The sequence below is a fragment of the Sinocyclocheilus grahami genome, unplaced genomic scaffold (genome assembly GCF_001515645.1).
Source record: "Sinocyclocheilus grahami isolate Dianchi unplaced genomic scaffold, SAMN03320097.WGS_v1.1 scaffold88.1, whole genome shotgun sequence".
Classification (NCBI taxonomy): Eukaryota; Metazoa; Chordata; class Actinopteri; order Cypriniformes; family Cyprinidae; genus Sinocyclocheilus; species Sinocyclocheilus grahami.
Window position 1 is genome coordinate 575,738 of NW_015505267.1, and position 27,780 is coordinate 603,517.

Sequence of the window (27,780 nt, forward strand, 5' to 3'; positions counted from 1 at the left end):
AATATTCTTTGGTGTGAACCGGCCTTAATGGTGACTATCATCTTGCTTTCTTTTAGAGCTGGGCGATAAGGCAAAAAACATAATTACAATATTCATTTACCAATAATGGAGAAGGAAATGCTTTCCACATGTTTGTTAGAGCTTGAGAATGAACGTAAACAACTTGTTTCTTCACATTTAGTAAGCTAGAATTTAGGACCCCATTAAATTTGTTTAATTTTTTCCCATAAATTCTGTGTTAATGATTTAAAGGGGTCATATGAGGCTGCTAAAAAGAACATTATTTTGTGTATTTGGTGTAATGAAATGTGTTTATGCGGTTTAAAGTAAAAAAAAAAACATTATTTTCCACATAATGTACATTATTGCTTCTCCTCTATGCCCCGCCTTTCTGAAGCGCGTCGATTTTTACAAAGCTCATCGGTCTGAAAAAGCGAGGTGTGCTCTGATTGGCCAGCTATCCAGTGCATTGTGATTGGCCAAATTCCTCAAGCATGTGACGGAAATGTTACGTCCCTTATCATATTGTGATGCCTGCGGCAACCACATGTAACGACCCCGGGCTGGACTCCGCTTTGTCCACGGTGAAAGCCGATCCGGCGATCCACAGCGCGAAGTTGAAGTATTTCCTCAGTGACCAGCACGGATCAGCTCTAGGCTTGACGAAGCGATATCGTCCTCTTTTGGAAGGCCAAACAAAGTAGTTTCACTTTCACAACGAAGCACACAGCGCCTTCACGACATGGCGGCAACAATACTACAGCGAGAATAAAAGTTACGCCTTCTTTCTTTGTGTGAACATTTGGGCTGCGTTATGCAAATCTTCCCAGATAGTGAGGAAGATATGTGGGGGCGTGTTTTAGGTAGGTGTGGCTGACTCTTAACTTTTATAAAGATTATCTCTTTGGATTTGAGACTTTAGTCTTTGCAACTTTACAGATCTTCTTTATGCACCAAGAGCTTGTAACACTCCAAAGAGAAAGGAAAAATTGAAATCGCATCATATGACCCCTTTAATACAAATTTATCATCAAAAAAAGGTGTGAGATGAAATTAATTAATAAAACTTGAATAATTTAATCAATCCTCTAAAATGTAATCAAATGAAAATATAACAATTAATGTACGACAAAACATAGCATTTTTATTTTTTGTCAAATAAGATAAAAATTTAAACTTGGATGGAAATGTAAAGCATTTTAGTATACAGTAATATATTTCTGTCATAATTTCTTCACTTTAAACCAAACTTTTTTTGTTTTGGCAGATTGTCGTGATGATCTTTGAGTTTCAGTGTATTTGACCATAGTTTTTCTCAAATTAAACTATGAAAAGCTGCTGAAGTGACTCTCAGAGCAGCTCTGGAGTTCATGTGGACTGTCCTCACATATTGAGACGGCAGACTCAGCACCGGGTGTTTGATTTGTGTAGTAGATGAAACTTCGGCTGATAGATTAATCCATATACAGCTTATCATAGTTATCAACATAAATGTTATCACAATCTCGATATGATATTATTTATCGCCCAGCCCTAGGGGGAGGGTAGTAGATGACATTCCGGGTCACTAAAGACCCAATGTAGGTTAATGGCGACTGTCATCTTTCTGTGTTATAATTGAAAGTCTGTTTGTTTTCAGGTGTGTCAGATCACGGCCCAGCCTCCAGTGCAGGGAGAACTCCTCCTGAGGTTCCAGCAGCTTCAATACCGTCTGGCCACCCTAAAGATAGAGAACGAAGAGGTAAGGTGACCCGAGCACCACCAGAGATGGTCAGGAGCAATGGAAGTTACATTTAAAATAGATCAAAATGGCATTTGCAATCAGTTTTAATCAAATCCCTCACCTATACCATCACTTTTGTGCCCTTTCTCAGAAATTCACTTTGGATTATAAAGTGTCTGCTAAATAACATCGGACGATCACCAGTGCTGAAGTGATTGTGTTCATTTGAACTGCATAAATTAATTTGACAATCTTGTTAATAAGTTAGCCATGTCCAGGAACGCGCATGGCATATCTTCCTGTTGCATTAGAGCGAGGCAGCTTTGCAATGTGTTTGCTTAATTGAGTTGGCAGGAGCTGATCGTAAAAGAGGCTTTGGGAGGACTTACAAGAAATAGTTTTTTTCCTCCCTGCAGAGTTTTCACTGTCCTCCAGATAACCCGAGTGACGCACAGAGAAGCTTCTCTCAGTGACACCGTCTCCCTTTGCTTCCTGCAGACTGTGTCTGTCTTTTTCACATTTTATTATCTTTGCCTTCTACAAGGCTGCAACATTTGAATCAGGCCTTAAGTCGAATGCTGAAAAACCACTCAGTCAGGAAGATGGAGGAGTCTGGGATCGCTTTTTGGCTTTATCGTGTCCATATTAGATGAACGAGTGTCTTACATCTGCCCTCTTCTTCTCTTATCTCCTTCCTGTTATTTCTCTGCCGTGAATCTTTTTCTCAGTTTTGACAGACAAAATCACAATTTGGCACTGAATGTGTCCAGTGTGTGCAGTTGTTGTTCCTGCACAGATTTAACATGCCTTGTTAGCCAGATCTATGTATATACAATATTTGATGCAGCATTAGAAATGGTCAGTCCTGTGTGAATTTTATTGCTTCAGGGAGTGGTTTTGATGTGGACCTATAGTCCTTGGTAGACTTTTCCAACAAGGAGCTGATAAATCATCTGCTGTAAAGAACGATTGCTCAGCCCACTGTCAGTGTTGTCTTGGAAGCTAAATGGTTCTGGAAAAATGGCAAGCTAACTGAAATATTGCATATTGTAGCAGATTGTAAAAAACGAAAGAGGCTCTTGCAATATTTAAAAAAAAAAAGAAAATTATTGTAAGGATGTGGAGAGCCTGAATGCTGTTTGAATACATGGCAGACTTCATGTTCAACTACAAAGAGAGAATTTGATTAAATAGTATATTTTTATGCATTATAGTAAAAGGAATAAGATTTCATTTGTTTTTTATTTGTTTACAGTGTTCTATTTATTTATTTTATTTTTATTTAATGCTCTTAACATTGTCTGTTCAAATAAATAATATTTTTTTAAAAATCACATATTTTATAAGCCTACTTTGGGCATTGCTTTGTTAAAAAAAATGTTGTCCCATTTTTTTCTTTAAAGTGCGGATATTTGGTTATGTTGTCATTGACCAGAATTTTGAAGAATATTGTAGAATGTTGAAAATATAAAAAAAAAAATTGTAAACAAAAAAACTGTTAAAGAAAATAAAGCTTTTGCTAAATTTTTGACCTTAAACTATTTGGAATAGCCATTTTAATTGACCAAACAACACTGTTATCAGTCCTAAATATTGACTGATTGTATATTGTTCTGTCACTAGTATTTTGCATGTGCTAAATGACAGGTGTTTATAGTGACTGGACCACTGACCAGGCTGAAAGGAAGTGGAAGGATGTGAGGTCAGGGCACTTCCTGGTTACTCCAGATGGCTTAAAGCATCTTTTGATTCAGACTCAAGGTCTGCAATGAACATGACACAGGATACTGGACATAGTGTTGAGTTTTTGTGCATCTGTTTCCTAGAACCTTCATTGATTCAGATGACAAAAGAAAGGATTCGAAGAATACATTATTATAGTACAACCGCCATAAACCACTCAGCTTTGCCTCGTTCTCAAACACACCTTTGTCGGACACAAAGGAAGAATATATCTGTCAATTCAAGCTTCCTGTTTAATCCTTTCATTTTTCTTCAGCAATTATCCAGCTGTCAACTCTTCTTTTTTCCATTTTTCTTCTCAAGCTTATAATTGACTAGTGTAAATAGTGTTTGCTGTAGAGATTAGGGTGAGATTGGAGTTCTCAGATGAGAATTGACAGTGTTATCTCTGACTTTCTGTCCCACTCCCTTTATCGTTCTCTCCTGCCCTTCTTGCCTTCTCTAATGGATATTCTGCTCACATCAGACACTAAAACCCCACTAAGGCACTGCGTCGATCTCCGTAGGAAGTGTCTGTTTGTTTTGCAGGAGACAAACCTCTGGGAGGCACATCAAACGCTGGGAGATCTGTGTCCTGCTCCTGCTGCTGCGTGAAGCACTGATCGTCTGATTGCGGCCCTCTCTGCTGCCTTTGTACTGATTATCGCGCCCTTCTATTTGTGCTAATGCTGATTGCTGCAGTGCTACAGATGTGCCAGAATGCCATCTTGTTACCCCGAGTAGCTTGTTCATCAGTCTTACAGATCAAACAGTCAAAAGAATACTGATCAGCAAATAGGCGTTTCCAACCGATAAATGATTTGGTAGTACATAATGCTGCATCTTTCCATATAAGTATATGTTTCATTATGTTATATAATGCATATCAGATTCATGTACATTCTGATGTGAATATATTTGCAAAGATAGAAGTATATCAAAGTTTCATGGCATTTCTGTCATGAGATGTGGTCTGGCAGGTATTATGTAGCCGACTTTGAATCCGGTTTAGATAATTTTCCAATCTCGGATTGCCAAGCTTTTTCCCCAATTTTTTTTTTTTTATCTTGCTTTAACTATTTTTTTTCTGCACATATAGATGGATGGATGGATGTATAGATAGATTTTAATTATTTTAGAAGTAATTCACACTACATACTGTAGCGTCTGGACCAATCAAAAACATAATTTTTCATTTGATTTAACAAATCAGTTATTCATTAGATTAACAAGTCTTCACAGACGACCCCACCCATAAACTGGGGCCCAGGATGTCTGCCAAATGACCACGGCCCCCTGGTTACCATGGCAAATGAGGTTTAAAAAAAAAAAGCTGAAGAGCCCAGGCTTTTCAAGCAGCGTTAAAGATACTTTTAGAAAATCCCTCTTATTTTCCACATAATTTCATTTGGACTGCTTTCATGTCCTTGAAACAGAGCTCTTCGCTACCCCCTGCACTCAGTTTACCTCTTTGTAACCTGTCTGCCTTTTGTTATTGCTCAGCTGAGGTTGACTTTCCAAGTAAACCACATCCTACAAGACAGGTGCGGCATATCATCCATAAAGGCCTTCACCAAAACCAGACCACAGACTGTTTAACGTCAGGAGGCGGGTTTAAACCTGTGAACATCTCTCAGTGTTTCAGTTGCCACAATAGGTTGGTGAATCACAAGTGGAACAGTGACCTGGATCCAGACTGTTTTAGGTGTGAGTGCTGGTTTCCATTGACTTGTATGTCATCCTCTATTGATTTGAAGGATGATTCAGCCTGAAATTGACAATGAGAGATGAGCTCACTGTGTGATGAAACTGCTATAGTTTTATGCTGCGTGATACCGTGTGGTGATGCACACTGTGGTTGTGTGACATCGTCTATAGTTGTCTATATGTATCTTCTTGTGTGTTCTGCAAGAAGATTGCAGTGTTTGTGCAAACAGAAAAAGCTCTGCTTACATTCAGAACTGTGTGTTTGTGGGTACTCGTGTGAAAGAGAGCATGTCAGCATGAGAGAAATTTGCTCTTCCATACTGTGCAGCCTCTTTCAGCAGGTGAACAAATGCTTCCACTGAGCGATTGCACCAGCTTTCAACATCTTTTCCCCATCTTATTTTTTTAAAACTCTTGCTTTCTCCTTTTTGCCATTTAATGTGATTAAATGATTAAATCGTTGAATTATTTTTAGTAATATATATTAAACTCTCTCTAAATTTTATATAAAATTTAATTTAAATGTACTTTTATTTATTTATTTATTTCCACTGAGTGATTGCACCAGCTTTCTCATTCTCATTTTCAGATTCATGTGGTTAAATAATTGTTTTAATGATATTAATATATATTTAAAAATGTAATTAAATCACACACATACAATTTTAATTACATTTTTTATGCATGTATGTATGTATGTGTGTATATGTATATATATGTATATATGTATGTGTGTGTGTGTGTGTTTTATTATAATTTATTGCTTTTTTTCATTATTTCCAGCTTTCAATATATTTTTATTTTTTATCTTTCCAATTTTCTTTTTTAACTCCTTGCCTTGTCCTTTTCACCATTTTATGTGGTTAATTTATTATGTTTTTATTGTGTTTTTATTTAGTGCTGTCAGTTGATTATTGTAATTGGGTTAATTTACATGATGGGCTAATTAAATAATCAAATTATAACAGTATTTATCAATATTTGCAGAGAAATGCTAATTAAAGCGTTGAATGCACATTACAAAAAGTAGCTTTATATTGTTTATTTTATTCATTAGAGCCTGTCACTGCTTTACAATTCACTTTGCAATTTGCGATCACTTTGTCAGTCTGTTCCTCTTGGGATATAAGGGGACAGTTCCAGATATTTAGAACTGTATGATAATGTTGCATGTCCGACACTGGAAAGATACAGAAATGAATCCTCAAGGCCATCAAATGAATGGTGGTCCCTTGGGTCATCTTCCGCTCCCCTTGCTATAAATTGATTTCTTTGGTCTGGTGTCTTGCTCAAGGCCTGCTATTAGTCACAGAGCACATGCCATGCAGGGACTGTCAGAGATTTTTTTTTTTCCCGCCCTGTCTTTCATTTGGTGCTTAATGTGTTTTTCTAGCATTTTTTTCCTCCTCTTATCACTCTTGCGCTGACACACGTTCTTATTAATAAATGTTGCGAGACTATTCTAAAGTTATATTGTTTTGGATTGTGCCTCTAATACTGTAACAAATGATAAAAATTACTCTTTGTTGCTAGTGTCTGCTACATGTGACTGTGTCTTTCCTATTAAAAATGTTGTCCCGTTTCAGATCAAGAAGACCTCAGAGGCCACTCTCACTACTGTCCAGGACATGGTGACCATCGAGGACTATGACGTGTCCGAAAGTTTCCATCACAGCCGCTCCACTGAATCAGTCAAGTCCACCGTGTCGGAAACCTACCTCAGCAAGCCGAGCATCGCCAAGAGACGCGCCAACCAACAGGAGACGGAGCAGTTCTATTTTATGGTCAATTTTGCTTCATTAAGATTTACTAGTATTTTAAATTAAATTGGTCACTTTATTTAAATAAATATTTTTCATAGGCATGTTATCATGTTTCATCTTTAAACTGGTGCATTTTAAGAAAGATTTGCCAAGACTGGTTGTTTTTGAGATTTTAATTTACTTATTTATTATTATTAAAGAAATAAATGTAGAAATACATTTTCATAGATAAAATGTTCATATAATCAAGTTTCACTGTGCAATATAAGAAAGTCTTGCAAAAAAGTATTTTATTTTCAATTTATATATTTTAATTAAACAAGTCACTTTATTTAAATGTTTTTCATAGGCATGTTATCAAGTACTTTAAACTGGTGCATTATAAGAAAGATTTGCCAAGATTGGTTGTTTTTGAGACAACAGACAGACAGACAGACATATCGATAGATAGATCGATAGATAGATATAATTTACTTATTTTTTATTATATTTTATTATTTTATGTTTTATTATTATTTATTTTGAGGGAAGAAAAAGCTCATTGAGTTTCATTGCTCATAACAAATATTTATGGCTGGTATGTTTTCTCAATTCACTCTCCTCTGGCGGATGTGGCAAAAAAGTTAATTCTGGTGCTGTACTTGCTCAAGTCAATCTGCTGTCAAATGTTTTTGGTCTCAGGCTGGTCTCAATCATGTCTCTTCACAGAAGTTCCGCGAGTATCTGGAGGGCAGCAATCTCATCACTAAGCTTCAGGCAAAGCATGATCTATTGAAGAGGACCCTCGGTGATGGTATTGTTTGCTTTTCTTTGTTCATAGGGTCAGCCCTTTGAACTAAAAACACACAATGATAGAGATAATTTATAACACATTTGGATCATAATCCTCTTGGCCAGTAGAAACCAGCAGGAAGCTGCTCATGTGGGTGATGCAACCTCATATTAACCTCATATTAATTAAGCACGATAGTATGGAGGATTATAATTCCCGCATCATGTATAAATCTGCTCATCATGTTGCCTCTTCATATTTTGGAGCCCGGGGCATTTCAGTTTTGTGTTGTGAACACTGCAGACTCTGCTGTCAGGGGCCGCTAAGTGAATGCTGTGTGGGTGGGATCAACAAATCATGTTCCCTTGCCTAAAATCAACCGTGCCTGTTTTTTAAAGATTGTAGGCAGTAGTCTGCCTGCTGCATACTGACACTTCGATGAAATATTTTTATAGCTAAACGGGTACCTGTAATTCAAACGTAGAATTTCTCTTAAAAATGTACCAATGTCCTAAAGGTGTATGTGTGGATGTCCAGTTTCAGACAGATGGCTGGCTGCATGTGCTCTACTGAGCATAAACGAAAGCCTCCCCTGGGCCTCTGAAGAACAGTGTTCTCACATTCTCTCTTTTTCTCTCTCTCTCTCTCTCTCTCTCTCTTTATCTCTCTCTCTCTTTTCCTCGATCTGTTTCTCACACAGGTTACCGTCCTGAGTATGCGACTACAAGGTAAAAAATGTTCTCTGCCCTATTCAGTTTGTCTTGTTTGGTATCGTCGTCAGCACATAAAGTGTCAGATGTAATATTAGTTTAACATTTCTCTCAAAGATTACAAGCAAAATGTGGCATGAATGAGATCAGTTCTGTCTGTCTTCTGTCTATCCATCCTACTGTATTTATCTGTTTTTATTATATGTCTGCATATCTGTCTGTCGATCTATTTATCATTCTATCTATCGTTCTATCTGTCATTCTGTTTTGTCTGCAATTCTGTCTGTCATTCTGACTATTGGTTTGCCTGGTGTTCTGTCTGTTTTATATCTATCAGTTGTTCTGTCGTTCCATCTGTCATTCTATCTATCATTCTGTCTTTCTATATATGATTCTATCTTTTTCTGTTCTATTTTTCATTCTACTGTTCTAGCCGTCATTCTTTCGTTCTATCATTCTACCTGCCATTCTGACTGTCATTCTATCTATCAGTCTGTCTGTTAGTTATGTTGTTCTATATATTAGTTCTGTCTTTCTGTCAGTTCTGTTTTCATTCTATCTGTCGTTCTGGTCGTTGTTCTGACATTCAATCTTTCTATCGTTTGTTCTGTTGTTCTATTAGTCATTCTATCTATCTATCTCTGTCTGTCATTATATTTATCATTCTATCAGTTGTTCTATCTATGTATCTGTTGTTGTTTGTAGTTATATCCTTCTCTCTATCTATCAGTCTATTCATTCTATTGGTCTGTCATTCTATCATTCTGCTTATCACAATGTCATTGTATCGTTCTGTCTTGTTATTCTACAGTTCTAACTGTCTATCATTATATCATTCTACACTCTAAAAAATGCTGGGCTAAATACAACCCAGTACTGGGTAAAATAGGGACAAACCCAGCAATTGGGTTGTTTTGAAATTTAACCCAGCATTTTTTAGTGTATAAATATTTTTTTATCAATCTTTCTATCTATAGTTCCTTTCATTGTCCTGTATTTATAGGTACACTATACATACTATCTCTATCTCTCTCTCTCTCTCTCTCTCTCTCTCTCTCTCTCTATATATATATATATATATATATACATAAACAGCGTATCGTGATGAGGTCCGAACAGTAGACCAAATGCTTTAGACTGCTTAATTCAACACAATGCTTTGCACTAATAGTGCTTTTTTATATTCAACCTCTCTCAGAATTCTTACAGGGCACAGTTTAAAAGCATGTGAAAAAGCTCTCCTCTTGAGTAAGGGGCAAGTTTACTGTATTCCTGTAGACATTGAAGAGGGAGCTGACAACATTCTGAAATTGAACTCAGATTTTTAGGTATAACCCCATACGATCTTTTCTTTAAAACACCAGCTGCCCAGGCCAAGTCAAAAGATTTCGTGCTTGGACATCTCTCGCACTCCCACCGCCTGCTGTTCCCAGCAGACCTGCCATTTCCATGGCCTTTGATGTGTGGTGGAAGTGAAGTTTATGAACAGGACATTGGTGTGTGCACACCACTGAACCAGGCACAATGGGAGCTTACCTCTTACCCCAAATAACCTAAAATCACATGTCCACAACTTCATTTTGTCTCTCAACCAGAATTGTTCGATACACTGTACTGTATTTTCTAAAGCTTACAACAGGTTCAAGATTAAAAGTATAAACATCTCTTTATAGGCCTCCCAGTCTTCCTCCTAAACCGTTTGGCACACAGAGGCCCAGGCCACGCTCTGTATTTAACGTTAAGCTGTTTAATGGCAATTTGGAGTCATTTGTTAAGGTACTTATAGCTTTGGGTGCCATACTACCTGCACTGAATACCGCCGCTTGAAGCCATAATGATCCACGGCTACTTGCTTCTACTTGACTGATCATTATGGCTGGGGAAGTTTTTTAACAGAGCAGAAATGGAGGTGTGTGTGTGTGTACACATAAAGCGAGATGACGGAGATAAAGTGAGCTTCAGGCATCAACATTCACACAGATGCCTCAGGGCAGCATGAAAGCCTCTTAAAGGGATAGTTCACCTAAAAATATAAAAATCTCTGTTGCGTGTTGTTCCGAACCTGAATTTTTCTCTTATGTGGAACGCAACAGAATGTTCTAGAATGTTCACTCAACTCTTTTCCATACAATGAAAGTGAATATTTAAGACAGGTGTTGTAAAAAGAGCCTTATAAGTTGATTTGATGGCTTTGTGTGAGAGTGAAATTTAAGTTTAAACTTGGCAAATCACACAGTTATGAGACATGAGAATTAAAGGAGTGGTTGATCAGCTTTTTTCGAAGGGTGGATTGTGTTTATGGGGTGCAGGGTAACGTGTTCATGCTTCGTTTTTTTTAAATATGCGATGGGTTCAGATTGGTTAGCTGGCCCAGTGTGTTGTGATTCGCTGACTGTCTAGTGCACATTGTACGGAAACGTCACGCCCCCTTACCAATACGGGTAGTTGCATGTTCCCGGGGGCAGGGTTTATGCAAACATCGGGAAGAAACTCGTTGTAGTCCCTACCAGCCTTTTCCCCCCTGTAGTCCTTAAACAGCGATTTCTTTAAAAGAAAATATCTCCCTTTGCATTGAACTTAGAGCGTCGTAACTTTGCAGACGTTTATGCTCTAACAGCTACATTATACACTGACTAAAGTTAAAAAGGTGAAATAATCAACCACCCCTTTAATGCTGTTTGACATCATTGACTTAAAGCTTTGATTTTTAGCATAAAATGACTTAAATTTCCATCTGTTGTGCACATCAAACTGTTGTATGTCGTCAGAAGTCTTGAAATAAATAGCACGTCATGTTGACCACTTTTATGGTGCTTTCATGGTCATATTTGGAGTTCATCGCCATCTAGCTATATTCAATTTTGTTGAATGAGGAAAAGAGTGACTTGTATTTGTTTATTTTTGGGTGAACCATGGAAAAAAAAGCAAGTCAAAAAAGTTTGGAACGATGTAACGGAGAGTAAATGGTGACAGATTTTTGCTTTATTTTTGGTGAACTACTCTTTTTCATTACCTATAATTTAAGCAAAATTTGTGTCAGCACGCCCCTTCTTTTTCTCTCTGAGGCTGGAGCTAATGGTGTCATTGGAAGACTAATAATGATTTTGTAGGCTGTTGTTGGCGGCTTGTAGTGCTGGGACCAAATAACCTGGGGATCGCCTCTTTCTCTTTTTATTTCTGCTCTCTCACTCTCCGGCTCTTTGTCCTGTCATTCATCTGTTCGTAGTCGTGGACGTCGGAACTCACACACAAGGCACCAGGTACAGAAACAGTCGGCTTGTCCTGATTTGCTCATTGCTGCATGTCTGTCTAAGCTTCCAGTAGTTCATCTTCCAGTCACCTTTGCTTAATTCTAAGGAGTTGTGAACCATGTACAGTGGTGTCTGAATGTCTGAAACCACACTGATTCTGGGATTTCTATTTAAAACCGGAAACGAGGAAACTAACAATAGTTATCATTTAAAATAAAATAAAATAAATATTTATATATATATATTTATTTTTTCTATTTAAATTTTCAGTCAAATTGTTATGCTGACATAATTTAGTACAAAATTGTCCCTGAAAATGATCAGTATGCAAAATAATTTTCACAAGTGGTCTCAGACTTTTGGACCCCGTAGTATATGTGTCCATGTGCTTGACAAGAGTTCATCCTTTTTGGCTTCAGTGACCCTAATGCACACAATTATGATTTATTGAATTTAATGGAGAGAATTTCCCACAAATTAAATAACTTTTTACAATTAATAATAATATTTTCACGCTAGAATTGTATAGTGCTTAACACAGGCCAGAAGGTAATTCATAGAATTAAGATTCTATTAAATATTAAATATATTAATATTACAATTTTAATACTGCATAGAACATGTGAAAAATAAGCAAAGAAATTGATAATTTAAAAAAATCATTATGACTAATTATTTAAATTTATATCAAAAAGATTAAAATAATCCAGTATGAAGTAAAAGTGCTGCACAATAGTGCAGAGTTAGTTTTCCAGCATTCCTTGTCTTTTCCACCTCTGTTTCGATTATGATTTATGATTTTGTATCAGTATCAATAATTAAACATGTTCATGGCAGTACGTTTTGTATTCACCATATTGCACTGATAATAGCTGGGAAATGTAGTGCCTGTGAGGTCTGCCTCTGTTCCTGGCACGCTCACAGTGTTCGGACTTGGCACATTCTCTAGGTTAAAAGCAGATAACAGCATTTTTAAAAACTTGTAAGATAGAGCCCTGCCAAAAACTGAACAAACAGCTCTAACCGCACACAACAGGCAGCACGGACGCCACGATCACATAGCTGGATTCACTTAAGAATTTCAGTTTTTCCACTGGTGGCATTGGCTCCATTCATGTTCAAGAACCATGTTAGCACGCTGATCTAAGTTCTGTCTGAGACACAGAATCCTAGGTGTGCACTTTAAAAAGGGTCTGTAAGGCTCAAGAAGGATTATCTTCTCATCTCCGACATGAATGATACATGATGTGTGGGATAGTTTCAGTTGATTTGGAGCTAGACTGATTGTTTAGCCCACATCCTGATTTGATGCCAATGTTTGTCTTGTTTTAAGGACTCTGGACAAGCAATACCAAGAGTTGTTGAGAGCTGTATTCGATTCATCAACCTGTATGGTAAGTTTATTGCAATAACCTTGTAACTTAAAATACCCATAATTCTTTAGAATGGCTCACTATCGTCATTAAAACACCCAAAAAGCCTGAAGATGAAGTTTACAGCTATGCTATTGTCTTTAAAATGGTCCAATCCAATTGCTACCTGTCCTGTCATTAGTTAGGTTTGGGACAAATTTAGAGTCTGGGTAGGGCATGTTTTTGCGTGCCCCTTCCGAATCTGTCCCATCCCAGTGTAGGCCATGCACAGACTTGTTTTAGATCTATTTCAAGTTTAGTTAGTGTTTTTAAATGATGTGCTCAAAGAGGTCTTTATCATATGCCTATATAAACTATGTGTACGCGGTTGTAGATCCTGTGTGCCTATTGTAAACTCTGAAAGTTGTCTGTGTGTGGCCGTCTTACTGGAACTATAGAGATGTTTTTAATTAATCTTTTCTGACCCTCAGCCAAGCTTTCCATTTAAAGCTAATCCGGACTGACGGATGTTTTTGTAGAAGTTGATTGCAGTCTCTCTCGTTCATTCATTATCTTTAATTAGAAAAAGGGAACTTTTCGAAAGCACAGGGCTTAGCTTTTGAGGTTGGGATTTGAATGTGGTTACTATGGACCAGCCTTTATTTCCAGCGGATTTAAATGGACACCGAAAGACGTCTTATTTAAGCTTATTTCACAGTTTTTCTCTCTATTTTTTAGGCCTCCAACATCAAGGAATATTCCGAGTATCTGGATCTCAAGTTGAGGTCAATGATATCAAGAACTCTTTTGAAAGAGGTGTGTGTGTAAATGTGGTAACAGAGTTCAGATTTCTGTCATAGCTCTGAAAGCGTTGCCACAGCTGAATAATAGTGAATCTCTTGTGTCTTCAATGGGTCATATGAGCCATGAACCTAAATTCACATGATTTAAGGAGACTTCCTTCCTGGGAAAAACATCTACCGGGGAGAACATGTTTTTGACATTTTCCTTTTATTTGTAAAGATCCATAATTCCATATCAGTATTTCTTGCATGCCAAGATAAGGCAAAATAGTTTATTAGAAGTTGTGTTTTCAACAAATGCTGATGTTTAGGTTCTTTTTTTGTGTGCATATATTAAATATAAATATTTTGTTCAGCAGATTTGACACACGTTATGTCTCTTAGGTAATGATCCCCTGACAGACGAAGAGAATAACCACGATATAAACTCTGTTGCGGGCGTTTTGAAACTCTACTTTCGAGGTTTGGAGAACCCTCTGTTTCCAAAGGAAAGATTCAATGATCTCATCTCTTGTGTCAGTAAGTGCCTTATTTTTTTTGCTTTCTACTGACCTGCAGCTGTAAATCTGTCATTGATTCTCAGTGTGAATTAACAGTGCTTTGAACTGTTATCGTGCGCCCTCACATAAAGAGATCTCAGTCATTTGCCCCCAACAGTGGGACAGTGACTTTCTTCACTGTATGACAAGATGTCCAGCGCCTCAGGCTAACGCTAACAGCCTTATGCACTCTCCATTACAGCACAGTGTGTGTTCCACCGTGGCATGACACATTAGGGCTTCAGCTGGTCCTTCAACTGGCATGAATGCAACTTTGTGTGAGTTTGAAAGAGCTCAGAAAGCGTGCTTTATCATGATCATAGATGACGCTACACTGCACTGAATGAATGAATGCAGTGTGACACCATGATGCTCAGTCGTTTCGGTTGGGTTAATGGGATATTTGTGATCGACAGCTCGCTAAGCTGTGCCACTTTTGATGCCAAGTTTGTTCTCTAATCAAATAACAATATGATGTTGTTTTAACATTTCTAATAAAAATATTGTTATGGACAAAATGACTGTATGCAATAGTGTATTTAAATGATATATTATATAAATAAATGAATTAAAAAAAAATTATATTAAAATAAAAAGTATAAAATATATCAATTTTATATATATTATATATTATATATTTTATATATAGTTTTAAATAGTTTTTGAATGAATTTATGAATATGTATATATACTGTATTCATTCAAAAACTATTTAAAACTATCATAGTAGTTGAAGTACTGGCATAGTTTACCCTGAATCTTCTGACAAACTTAAGCCCAGAGCTACAATTTTTAGATATATCTTTCATTTAATAATTCATAACTAATATTTAGCCTAATAATTCACATGGTTTATAGTCATTAGCATTTTTAGACCTGGATGCATTTACGTTGATGTTTACCTGCCATGTGGGAAATAGTTTTTCAATTATTTTACATGCAAAAACGTTTTTAGCATAAATATATCACTTGTAGCTTTATATGACAGGCCTTTCTAAATATTTGGCCACATGTGAAAATTTGTGCAGAGTTTGCTAGATTAAGGTGCCGTGCGCTTGCATGTGTGGGTTGGGTGGGTTTTGTTAGTTTGTGCATGTGGAGTAATGTGAAGGCATGTGTTCATACATACCTGACCAACGTGCGGCCCTGTGCCTGTGACACTCTGTAGAGTGTGACGAATGGGGATTCCCTGCTGTTTACATTTACACATGACTAACCCCTTCCCAGCATTCCACACACTCTCTCCAACACGAACGGTGTCTCCTGTTCTCTGTCCCTGGCAGATCTATATATAGACTGTCAGAGATGTGCGTTCTCTGCACTGTGGGAGTTTTGTTTCTGCAGACATGTGCCTTGTCTGTGGTGAGGCTTTAAACTGCTTCCCTTACTCAGGATCTTTTGGAAACCCAGTTTCGTGCTCAAGTAAGACGAATAACAGAAGCATAGTAGCATGTTCCCAGATCTTTTTTAATGGTGACATGGCTATTTTACACTGCTATCAGGATAAATCGAGGATCTGGGTGTACTAAAGTATGGATGAGAGCAGGTCACATCAGTTTATAATTAGGCTGATTTTGCTTTTGTCAGTACTGTGTGTCTCACAGCCAACCCATGGGATTTTTAGTGGAAATGTCTTGGTAGTCAGATCAAATCGTAAAATAAGAAGGAAATCAGAAAGATCACAGCTGATATTGTGTCCAGTTCAGTCATCATACCAGTGTTGCCTTGTAATAGTAGAATAGTATCCTTCCAAGCACGGCCTGAGAGTGCTTTACTTAGGAGACCACAAAGATGCATAATGGAATTCCAGGAAGTGAGTTACACTGGCTCCAATGAGAAAACCCAATGAAATCTGTGTGCATTCCTGCAGAAGAGCCGCTGGAATACTCACACACATTTATGGGATGCCAGTCTTCTGGATTAATTTTTTAAGCTCCTTTAAAAAGAGGAGTTGAGTAGTTTTGAGACTTTACCTCTTTTAATGCTCTGGTAATCAGCTTCATTATGTCCAGGGTGAGGGCCAACAAACCCAGCAATTTAATTTAATGAACACAAGTGAATCGCCTCGTTTTTTGACAGATAACTTGTTTAATGCGGTTTGCTCTATGTGGTGATTAAAACACAGAATCAGAGTGTGTGACAGATACACCTACCTCTATCTGTCAAGTCCTCTGTTACAGACTTTTCTGTAAAGTGCAAGTGCACGTACTATATGCTTATATATAACTTCTGGGGCAATTTAAATAAATCAGTATTATTTTAGTATTTTTATATGCTTTTATCTTATTTTTAAACATTATGAATGTTTTCATTTTAATTTTAGTTTTTTATGTGCTTTTGTAGTTTTTATTAGTTTTTTCTTATTTTGTAGATTTATTTTTGTTTCAGTTTTAGCCATTTTAGTTCTTCAACTTAAACTTTAGTTAAGTTAGTTGTTAAGACAACATTTTAAGTTTTCCATCTAATATTTATATTTTATTTTGTTTGAGCTTTATTTCAGCTCCCCAATAGTTTTAGTTTTAGTTAACAATAACACTGCAACAAGTTCAAAAAGAAGTCATGTGTTTTCCACTGAGAGTTGGCTATTGGAGGCGTACGTTTGCAACATGACAAGGTTGGCACAGAGTTTAACTTTGTGTGATTGAACAGCGGTCCAGAGTTATTTTTTCCCCCACATAATGAGCTCAGCCTTGTAACTCCATGAATAGAGCTGCAGTGATGTGGTTATCAGTGAATTAACACGTTCAGATAGAGGAATGTCATTAGATACTCGGGGCTGCTAAGTGCTGTGAATGACAACGGCAGTCCTGAATAATCATTTCTGAATGTCATGGCAGGACAAGTATGTTTCTAGGACTCCTAAGTGGGAGACTTGCATGCATATATTTATTTTTACTTGATTTCTCCCTCTTTTTTGATTTCTCTCTCTTTCTCTTGTAGGAATAGACAATCTGTATGAGAGAGCGCTGTATATACGAAATATTCTTCTTACTGTACCCAGATCAGTCCTTGTGGTCATGCGATATCTGTTCGCCTTCCTCAACCAGTAAGTCCGAATGTTTCACAAACACACAGATGAATGTCCTTATGGAAATGCTTTTTCCATAAATGCTTAAATGAACAGTTCTTCAAATGAAAATATACAAGAATGTTCTTGCTTTTTTGCTGGTTGTCAAATGTCCTAATAGCTTGCTTGTTTTTCCTGCAGCTTGTCCCAGTACAGCGATGAAAATATGATGGACCACTATAATCTGGCCATCTGCTTTGGCCCCACCCTCATGCCCACTCCAGAAACTCAGGACCAGGTCTCCTGCCAGGCCCATGTCAATGAGGTCATCAAAACCATCATCATCCATCACGAGACCATCTTTCCTGACGCGAAGGAGCTTGACGGCCCCATGTACGAGAAGTGTATGGCAGGCGGAGACTATTGGTGAGTGCTGAGATGTGATGGTGATGTTGGTTTTAATTATTTATTGATAACTGTCTGGGCAACTGCATGTAGGTGGGTGAAGGAAGTGTTTATAAGATAGATGTTCATGGGTTGCGCAACCTGAGAGATGAGAATCGAGACAGTGTTTGAGCTTGTTAAAGTTTTATTATTGTATTTTTGAGGATTAGTGATGGTATCCGGACATCCATGGTGTGACTCGAATGAAATAAAAGAAATGATTAGTCAGTGCTATAGTGAGTCACTTATTTTGTTAGCACAGTTTTTGGGTGGGACCTCTTTGTTTTGAAGATCATCTGATCTAGTTGATCCAGGAGGCGAGCATAAATCCTCATAAAATATTTGGAATAAAAGTAATACAGGTCAAAAATGCATAATTTATAGAGATAGTCATTCAGAAACGGAAATTCTGTTATCATTTACTCACAATCCAGCGTCATTTTATTGTTAATAGTGCTCCGTTTGCTATTATTATTATTAAAATGTATCGCATTTTTAAGGGCCTAAACATGCTTGAAAACTCATTAAATTGTACATACACGCCAGAAGTGCCGAAAATTTTCGTCTGATATACAGTATGTTTCAGAAGTGGGTGTGGCAAAATGGCTCGACAACGCCACCTATACACTTTCAACGAAGTACCCCTCGAGCTACGTTTTACATGCATGTATGAAATTCGGTAGACGCATGTAACACACCAATACCTACTCTTAGAGCCAAATCCAAAACCCAACAGGAAGTCAATTATTTTGAATTTTCTCTGCTCTGGGTGTGTGTTTACTACTCACTGTTGTGTGCGTGCACTTGGATGGGTTAAATGCAGAGCACCAATTGGCTACACGTCTCATCACTTTTTTCAAATTTTTGTGTCAGGCATTGTAATTCAACAAACTCCTAGCGATTTAATCAGATTTTAATCTGGAGTTTCCATGTTTGGTTAGAGTCCTGTCCTGAACACATGCCCATGCCCATATTCTGTTACAGTTATAGCGCCACCTTCTGGCAACAGGAAGTGACATGTTTTGCTCTGTAACAAACTCCTCCTAGAGAATTAAGGACATCAAAATTATATTTGGTTCAGTCTAATCTAAAGGCCTTTGCGATGTTAAATTGCGAAGATCTTGAGTTTTCGTTAAAGAGCGTGTCCGTGGCTGCCTGACAAATTTCGATGTTTCACCATGGAAAAGGAAGTTGTTGTAACTCAGCCATACAATGTCCGATCTGCCACAAACTTCACACGCTTGATAAGAGTCCTGGCTTGAACACATCTAAAGACCAATATTCAGTCATATTCACAGCGCCACCTGCTGGCAACAGGAAAATACTTGTTTTACACTAACTTAAACATGCAATGTCTGATCTGCCCCAAACTTCACATGTTTGGTAAGAGTCCTGGCCTGAAAACATCTACATGCAAATATTCAGTTATAGTCATAGCGCCACCAGCTGGCAGCAGCCGATTTTGCTTTTATAAGTACTGTGTGTGTCTCACAGCCAACCCGTGGGATCCGATGGGGTCAAGATCTAGTGGTTAATCTGAAGCTATGTTTGGAATGAGCTAGTAGCATACTGTGTAGTATGCACTCTATTATCTATATTTTGAAAAATAGTATGTGCAACAGTACACAAAGATTTAGATAGTTCTGTGCAAAAGTAATTGTCAAGTAATTTAAATCAGCAAGTCACATCCAATTGTTGGCTTTTTAAAACAAATTTTGGTAGAAATGTATTGGCAGTCGGATCAAATGGTAAAATAAGAAGGAAATCAGAAAGATCACAACTGTTATTATGTCCAGTTCAGTCATCATACTAGTGTTGCCATGAAATAGTGATAGTAGAATAGTATGCTTCCAAACACAGCCTGAGAGGACTATGCTAAGGAGACCACAAAGATCCGTAATGGAATTCCAGAGAGGACAGGAAGTGAGTTATAATGCCTCCAAAGAGAAAACCCAGTGAAATCTGTGTACATTCCTGCAGGAGAGCCGCAGGAATACTCACACACATTTCTGGGATGCCAGTCTTCTGGATGAATTTTTAAGCTTCTTTAAAAAAAAGCAGTTGAATAGTTTTTAGACTTTACCTCTTTTAATGCTCTTGTAATCGGCTTCATTCGGTCCAGGGTGAGGGGCGGCACACCTGCCGATTAATTTAAATGAACTCAAGTAAAATGCCTTGTTTTTTAAAGTCACTCTTTGTGGTGGTTAAAACACTGAATCAGAGAGCGTGTAACAGATACACATACCTGTATCTGCCATGTCCCTGGTTACAGACCTTTCTGTGCATGTGCTATATACTTATATATGACTTGGGCAATTTATATATATGGGCAATTTGAAGCAACAAATCAGTGCTATTTCAGTATTATTTGTCTTTTTATGTTTATTTTGAATTAGCTTTTATTTTTTTGCTTTGTTTTCAATTTTCATTTTAGTTTAGTATTTTTTTTCTTATGTGCTTTTGTCATTTTCATTATTTTTTTGTTTTTTATATTTTATATTATATTTTTGTTTCAGTCTTATTAATTTAGTACTTCGTCTTAAACTTAGGTTCCGAGGAAAGTTTTTTAAGTTGACGTTTTCCATCCAATGCATACATATATGTGTGTGTGTATAATTTCAGAAAATATTTGTAATATTTTCAAAAATATTTTAATAGTTTTAGTTAAAAAGAAGTGAACTTGTTTTCCTGTAAGACTTGGCTATTGGAAATGTTTGTTTGCAAAATGACAAGGTTGGCACAGAATTTAACTTTTAGGTGTGCAAGTTTTATTTATTTATTTATTTTTTCAACATTTAATGAGCTCAGCCTTGTAACTCTATGAATAGAGCTGCAGTGATGTGGTTATCAGTGAATTAACACTTTCAGATGGAGGCATGTCATAAGATACTCAAGGCTGTTAAGTGTCTTGAATGACAACGGCATTTAATATAAAATAATAATAATTTCTGAATGTCATGGCAAGACAAATACACTTTCAGGACTCCTACACTTTCTCTACATGAATGTGAATGTCAGCATTGACGTGTCATGTTAAACCAAATAAGGCTAAATAAATCCTCTGAGTGAGAGACTTGCAGAATCCTGTAAGATATCTACTATATATATTTACTATATTTTTTACTCTTTCTCCCTCTTTTGTAGGAATAGACAATCTGTATGAGAGAGCGCTGTATATACGAAAGATTCTTCTTACTGTACCCAGATCAGTCCTTGTGGTCATGCGATATCTGTTCGCCTTCCTCAACCAGTAAGTCCGAATGTTTCACAAACACACAGATGAATGTCCTTATGGAAATGCTTTTTCCATAAATGCTTAAATGAACAGTTCTTCAAATGAAAATATACAAGAATGTTCTTGCTTTTTTGCTGGTTGTCAAATGTCCTAATAGCTTGCTTGTTTTTCCTGCAGCTTGTCCCAGTACAGCGATGAAAATATGATGGACCACTATAATCTGGCCATCTGCTTTGGCCCCACCCTCATGCCCACTCCAGAAACTCAGGACCAGGTCTCCTGCCAGGCCCATGTCAATGAGGTCATCAAAACCATCATCATCCATCACGAGACCATCTTTCCTGACGCGAAGGAGCTTGACGGCCCCATGTACGAGAAGTGTATGGCAGGCGGAGACTATTGGTGAGTGCTGAGATGTGATGGTGATGTTGGTTTTAATTATTTATTGATAACTGTCTGGGCAACTGCATGTAGGTGGGTGAAGGAAGTGTTTATAAGATAGATGTTCATGGGTTGCGCAACCTGAGAGATGAGAATCGAGACAGTGTTTGAGCTTGTTAAAGTTTTATTATTGTATTTTTGAGGATTAGTGATGGTATCCGGACATCCATGGTGTGACTCGAATGAAATAAAAGAAATGATTAGTCAGTGCTATAGTGAGTCACTTATTTTGTTAGCACAGTTTTTGGGTGGGACCTCTTTGTTTTGAAGATCATCTGATCTAGTTGATCCAGGAGGCGAGCATAAATCCTCATAAAATATTTGGAATAAAAGTAATACAGGTCAAAAATGCATAATTTATAGAGATAGTCATTCAGAAACGGAAATTCTGTTATCATTTACTCACAATCCAGCGTCATTTTATTGTTAATAGTGCTCCGTTTGCTATTATTATTATTAAAATGTATCGCATTTTTAAGGGCCTAAACATGCTTGAAAACTCATTAAATTGTACATACACGCCAGAAGTGCCGAAAGTTTCGTCTGATATACAGTATGTTTCAGAAGTGGGTGTGGCAAAATGGCTCGACAACGCCACCTATACACTTTCAACGAAGTACCCCTCGAGCTACGTTTTACATGCATGTATGAAATTCGGTAGACGCATGTAACACACCAATACCTACTCTTAGAGCCAAATCCAAAACCCAACAGGAAGTCAATTATTTTGAATTTTCTCTGCTCTGGGTGTGTGTTTACTACTCACTGTTGTGTGCGTGCACTTGGATGGGTTAAATGCAGAGCACCAATTGGCTACACGTCTCATCACTTTTTTCAAATTTTTGTGTCAGGCATTGTAATTCAACAAACTCCTAGCGATTTAATCAGATTTTAATCTGGAGTTTCCATGTTTGGTTAGAGTCCTGTCCTGAACACATGCCCATGCCCATATTCTGTTACAGTTATAGCGCCACCTTCTGGCAACAGGAAGTGACATGTTTTGCTCTGTAACAAACTCCTCCTAGAGAATTAAGGACATCAAAATTATATTTGGTTCAGTCTAATCTAAAGGCCTTTGCGATGTTAAATTGCGAAGATCTTGAGTTTTCGTTAAAGAGCGTGTCCGTGGCTGCCTGACAAATTTCGATGTTTCACCATGGAAAAGGAAGTTGTTGTAACTCAGCCATACAATGTCCGATCTGCCACAAACTTCACACGCTTGATAAGAGTCCTGGCTTGAACACATCTAAAGACCAATATTCAGTCATATTCACAGCGCCACCTGCTGGCAACAGGAAAATACTTGTTTTACACTAACTTAAACATGCAATGTCTGATCTGCCCCAAACTTCACATGTTTGGTAAGAGTCCTGGCCTGAAAACATCTACATGCAAATATTCAGTTATAGTCATAGCGCCACCAGCTGGCAGCAATTTTCCTATGTGAAAAGATGTGGTGCCGATAGTGAGCTCTTTAGTTAAGGTGGGACATTTTTTAGAGGCCGAAGGGGTTTGGAGATCTTCAACTAGGTGAGACAGACTGAAACCAATTGAAACTAATTGCTGCCATTAAGGTAAGGAAAGATCGTCAGCCAAACCAACGTTCATTTCTCCCAAAAATGTGCATGGATGAGAAGAGGAAAGAGACATTTTTGGCCAGCTCCACAGCTGTGTGTATGTGTTGGCTTGTGATTTTGTTGTCTCAAAGAGAGCGGTCCAACTCCCACAAGTCTTCATCCCCCAAAATGAAGCAAAACACCTGCCACTGCAAGCATCTATACTTCAGCATTTCAGATATTACATGCACCCTTCTTAAACTTCCTGCAGCCGGTTCTCATATTTTCCCCTTTGGTAGTGTGGCATCCGGGAGTGGCAGTGCTCTGTTTGAAATGGCTTTACTGTGTGTCAGAGGTAATCTGCATGGATGTGAAGGGCATTAGTGCCAGTCTCAGTAACCACGCTGTGCCACTGACAGAATCCCAATCACCCTGCCCTACTCCTCTTGAATACTAATGACAGCCTCTGTATTTTTTGCTTGATGCTGAGTTTTACTCTGGCTGTGACTTAACTCTGTGTTGCCCTGTATAAGCATTTACATACAAAAATACATTACCATTTAAAAGTTTTAAGTCATTAAGAATTCTCTTAAGCTCACCAAGGCGGCATTTATTTGATTAAACATACAGTAAAAACAGTAATATTTAGAAATATTATTACAATTTAAGGTAGCTGTTTACTATTGTGATATATTTTAAAATATCATTTATTCCTGTGACGGCAAAGCTGAATTTTCACCAGTAATTACTTCAGTCTTCAGTGTCACATGATCTTTCAGAAATCATTCAAATATACTCACTTGGTGCTCAAGAAACATTTCTCATTAATGTCAGTTTTGAAACAGTTGAGCTGCTTAATATATTTGTGGAAACCGCAATAAATTTTTTTCAGGATTCTTTGGTGAATAGAAAGTTTAAGAGAACAGCTTTTCTTTGAAATAGAAATCTTCTGTAACATTATCAATTTTGATCAATTTAATGGGTCCTTACTGAATAAACATATTTATTTCTTAAAAAACAAAATCTTTCTGACCTCAAACTTAACCCCAAAACAGTAGTATATTTGTATTTTAGGATGCACAAAACCAGTCAAACGTTTGGTCCAAATTATGTAGTGACCAATAAATGTTAAACAAATTAAAACTGTTATTTTAATCTTTTTTTACTGTACTTTTTAAATGTTTTATAGTGATTTATACATATAGACAGACTTCACAGTTTGTGTATATACAAAATTTGTTTCAAACATTAAGCACATGACTTTAGAACAAAAGGTTTTGAAGCTCATCAGAAACATTTAATTATCTGACTTTTATTATTAAGTCCTTAAATATTTGGTTATAGTTCCTATAAACCTATTATTTGGCAAAAATAATTATTTGTCTTGATTTATTTATTTCTTTTCTTCTGCAGTGAGAGTCCATACAGTGAACACGGAGCTCTTGAGGAGGTTGATCAGGATAGAGGAGCGGAGACCCACACCAGTGAGGATGGTAAGTTTATTTTGTTTACCACACCCTGTAGTAGTATGTGCAGTATGACAACCCATGCCAGTTTATGTAGGTTACACATTAAGAAAGCACTCTGCGCTTATAGGAACAAGGTTAAGTCATCTTTTCCTGTCCAGTCATTCTTCCCATTGGCTCAGATTGGCTTCGGCCAGTGAGCCTCTGGATTGATTTTAGTTCATATAACGTTTTCTGACACGGCCAGTCAAGGGTTAATTCCTACTTGCCCTGACCTGGGTAATCACTTTCTCAGCTCTAAAGGAAGTGATCGTTAAAGAGCGGAGAACTTCGTCCAACTCTTTGGTCCTCCTTTTAGTTTTCTCATCCTTTGGGAAGGGAGACACATCCGTAAACAAAGGAAGAGAGTTTGAATCAATTCTGGTAAATGCTTTCCAGTGCTACAGGGCAACATAGACCAGTCTGTCATTGCTGTAGGGCAGTTTGCATTAAAAATACATGTGGAGTTCTCACCAGTCAGCTCAAAATTGAGTTCTTTTTGTTGCTGCATGTAGTTTTATTATGGAAAAAAACTTCCAAAAAGTTCCCAAAGCTCACTGTCACAAACAAAACTAAAACCAGATGCTCGGCCCATTGATGACACATGAACCAATTCTCATGTGTAATCTGAGAAATAAACTGCAAGTGTCAGACTGAAAACTCAACTCAATCACGTGGTTTGTTTTTGTCTTCTGTACAGTCTTTCAAAAGAACCGAAAGGAAAATGTTGCTGCTGACCTGTATGTTACCCCTCTGAAAATAGACACATTTCCTGCCTCTCCGTCTGTACCTGAACAATGCCTGTTTTCTATTTTGTTATTTTATAAGAGAAGTGGGAAGTCTGCTTTTTCCATATCTAAGATTTGTCAGACAGACAAAAGTCTGTGCAGGGAGTCAGATAAATGCTAGGACTGAATCAGAAATACCAAAAACACACCTTTATCAGAAAGTAGTTGCTTTGAAGTCTATTTTTGTTTTTGGAGCATGAAAACAAATGGTAATAGACTCTCCCTGTAATTGCTCAAATGGGAATTATTTATTTGGCTAAGGCAAGAATATTATTGTCATTCTTGTGTATTAAGTATTACTCAAAGACTAATAATTTGTCCCTCACTGTTTGTGCTACGAACATGAACATGATACCTCAAATTGTGCTGCTTGAGAAGATTTGTGATAAAACTGACCATAAAATAGACTTAAAGTTCCCCTGAAATGCTTCGAAACATGCAGCGTTACTCTAGGTGTTGACGTCATTTTAACTGAAACAGGCAGACAGGGCGGGACATATCAAGCAGCCCCTTTTTAAAATAGCCAATAGCGTTTGTTTATATCACAGCTTGGGCTAGAGCCGTTCAGAGCCGTTGAGCTCCGTAAAGCCGCATTTGACAGGGTATGCCAGCCACAATCTCATCCATATTGCTATAAAATATAGCATTCTGTGTAGAATTCAAATAGCTCCGATACATTTTGTGGTCTGCGCTGACTCTTGCATGTGATCCGCTCTGTGCTATCATGTCCCTGGACCGGAGCAGAGTGTGTGTGGTGCGGTGGTTAGCGTGACACAGAGCGAAACCAGACTTATTTTTTTCCTCAATGGAAAGCATATTTACACTGTTTGAATCGTTTTCTGTCCCCTATATAGTGCACTACGTGCCATTCACTGTACAGAAAATACTAATTCTGTGGACAAGTGACTCACTATTAGACATACAGACATGCACATCTGCATGCTGAAGATTAATTTTGACTGTTCCCATCTTATTGTCTGTTTAAATTTCATGAACCTATAACATTTAACTGAGAAACCTGATACTTGTCAGGGTTTCCATTAACTAACACAGATGTCAAATATCAACGTCAGACCCAATAACTGACCTGAAAATTTTAAAATTGCTCTCAGCTTCCATGGGTTTGCTCCAAATGTTTTCTTAATGAATGTATTGAGAAGGTTTTTCCCAGTAGAGGAATTATTATTCTCTTTCGTCACACTGTGGACATAGCTTATGTCCGATCTCACTTATGGGTAACTTGTATGTTTTGTCTTGTTTCATAATAAGCAATTTGGATTATATTCTATTTCTAAATCTTCTCTCAGAAAAAGTCTCAGTTGGATATTTATCAGCTGTCATTATAATGGAGACGTAAACAATCCTGCGGAACCGATGGCTGTACTGTTAACTTCAAGCATAATTATATCAGCCTGCTCAAACCTGTGACCAGTGCAGCATCTGTCCTCAATCACTGCGTCTGAATGGGATCGTCTCAGGGCCCATCTGGAAAGCCACTTTGCCAAGTGATGGGACCCCTGCTATGCCTTTAGAGCCATTTATTCATTCAAGTGAACTGGAATAAGCAGACAGAATGCTCTCTTGGGAAGAAAAAGACAAATCTCTGCATCTGTGAGAAATCGATGTACAATAAGAATATTGGCCATTTTGGAAATGCTGGTTTGTGTGATATATTTGGTTTGGAGCTTATTTATTGTTTTAATTAAAAAAAAAATTAAATTTTGAACTTTCTATTCATCAAAGGAAAAAAAAATTATGTCACGGTTTCCAAAAAATATAAAGCATCTCAACTGTTTTCAACATTGATAATAATTAAAAAAATATTTCTTAAGCATATATCTTATTATCAGCATGTTAGTATGGTTTTTGAAGGATCATGTGACACTGAAGACTGGAGTAATGATGCTGAAAATCCAGCTTTGCATCACAGGAATAAATTAACCCCTTAACCGTCACCCCCCATTTTTTAAAATAGGCATGCAGGTGCACTATCCAAACTTAAATTGTTGTAATTTATGAACACTTTGGAATACAGACATAAGGTTGGTCTCTTTTTAAAGAAGAAAATCAGCAAATTATCGCATACATTTTTTCAAAAAATGTAAGTATCAAAAAGTTATAGTAGTTTAAATTTAAAGAAAATGCACTATACATTTTTTTTATTTTATATATAATAAATATTTTACATATCAGGTTTTACTCTAAAATTGGTATAAAATTATAGCCTTATGTCTAAATAAGTTATGTTCCAAATTTGAAGTTGCTATGAAAAAAATTGAGATTCCTGTGAGATTTTATTTAGGGCGTTATACCACAAACAGCCAAAAACTCCATTGAATTGGTCACAAATGTCTAGATTTCTCTGTCAATATTACTATATTATATTATTACTATACAATATTATATCTCAAAATAACCACCAAATATGGAATCCTGAGACTCAGACCTTTCCAATGATATGT

At 37.2% G+C, this 27,780-nt stretch overlaps 1 protein-coding gene across 2 annotated transcripts in view; it reads left to right on the forward strand.

Moving 5' to 3' along the window:
* LOC107587018 (SLIT-ROBO Rho GTPase-activating protein 1-like) overlaps positions 1 to 27,780 on the forward strand; it is an 88,839-nt gene that overhangs the window by 46,996 nt on the left and 14,063 nt on the right. For both annotated transcript variants that reach the window (XM_016274614.1, XM_016274615.1), the window contains exons 7-17: positions 1,640 to 1,741; positions 6,739 to 6,936; positions 7,624 to 7,708; positions 8,388 to 8,415; positions 10,071 to 10,173; positions 12,982 to 13,042; positions 13,739 to 13,816; positions 14,188 to 14,322; positions 17,283 to 17,388; positions 17,551 to 17,775; positions 24,439 to 24,518. In XM_016274614.1, coding sequence (XP_016130100.1) covers positions 1,640 to 1,741; positions 6,739 to 6,936; positions 7,624 to 7,708; positions 8,388 to 8,415; positions 10,071 to 10,173; positions 12,982 to 13,042; positions 13,739 to 13,816; positions 14,188 to 14,322; positions 17,283 to 17,388; positions 17,551 to 17,775; positions 24,439 to 24,518 — 1,201 coding nt within the window. The remainder of the gene's footprint in view (positions 1 to 1,639; positions 1,742 to 6,738; positions 6,937 to 7,623; positions 7,709 to 8,387; positions 8,416 to 10,070; positions 10,174 to 12,981; positions 13,043 to 13,738; positions 13,817 to 14,187; positions 14,323 to 17,282; positions 17,389 to 17,550; positions 17,776 to 24,438; positions 24,519 to 27,780) is intronic.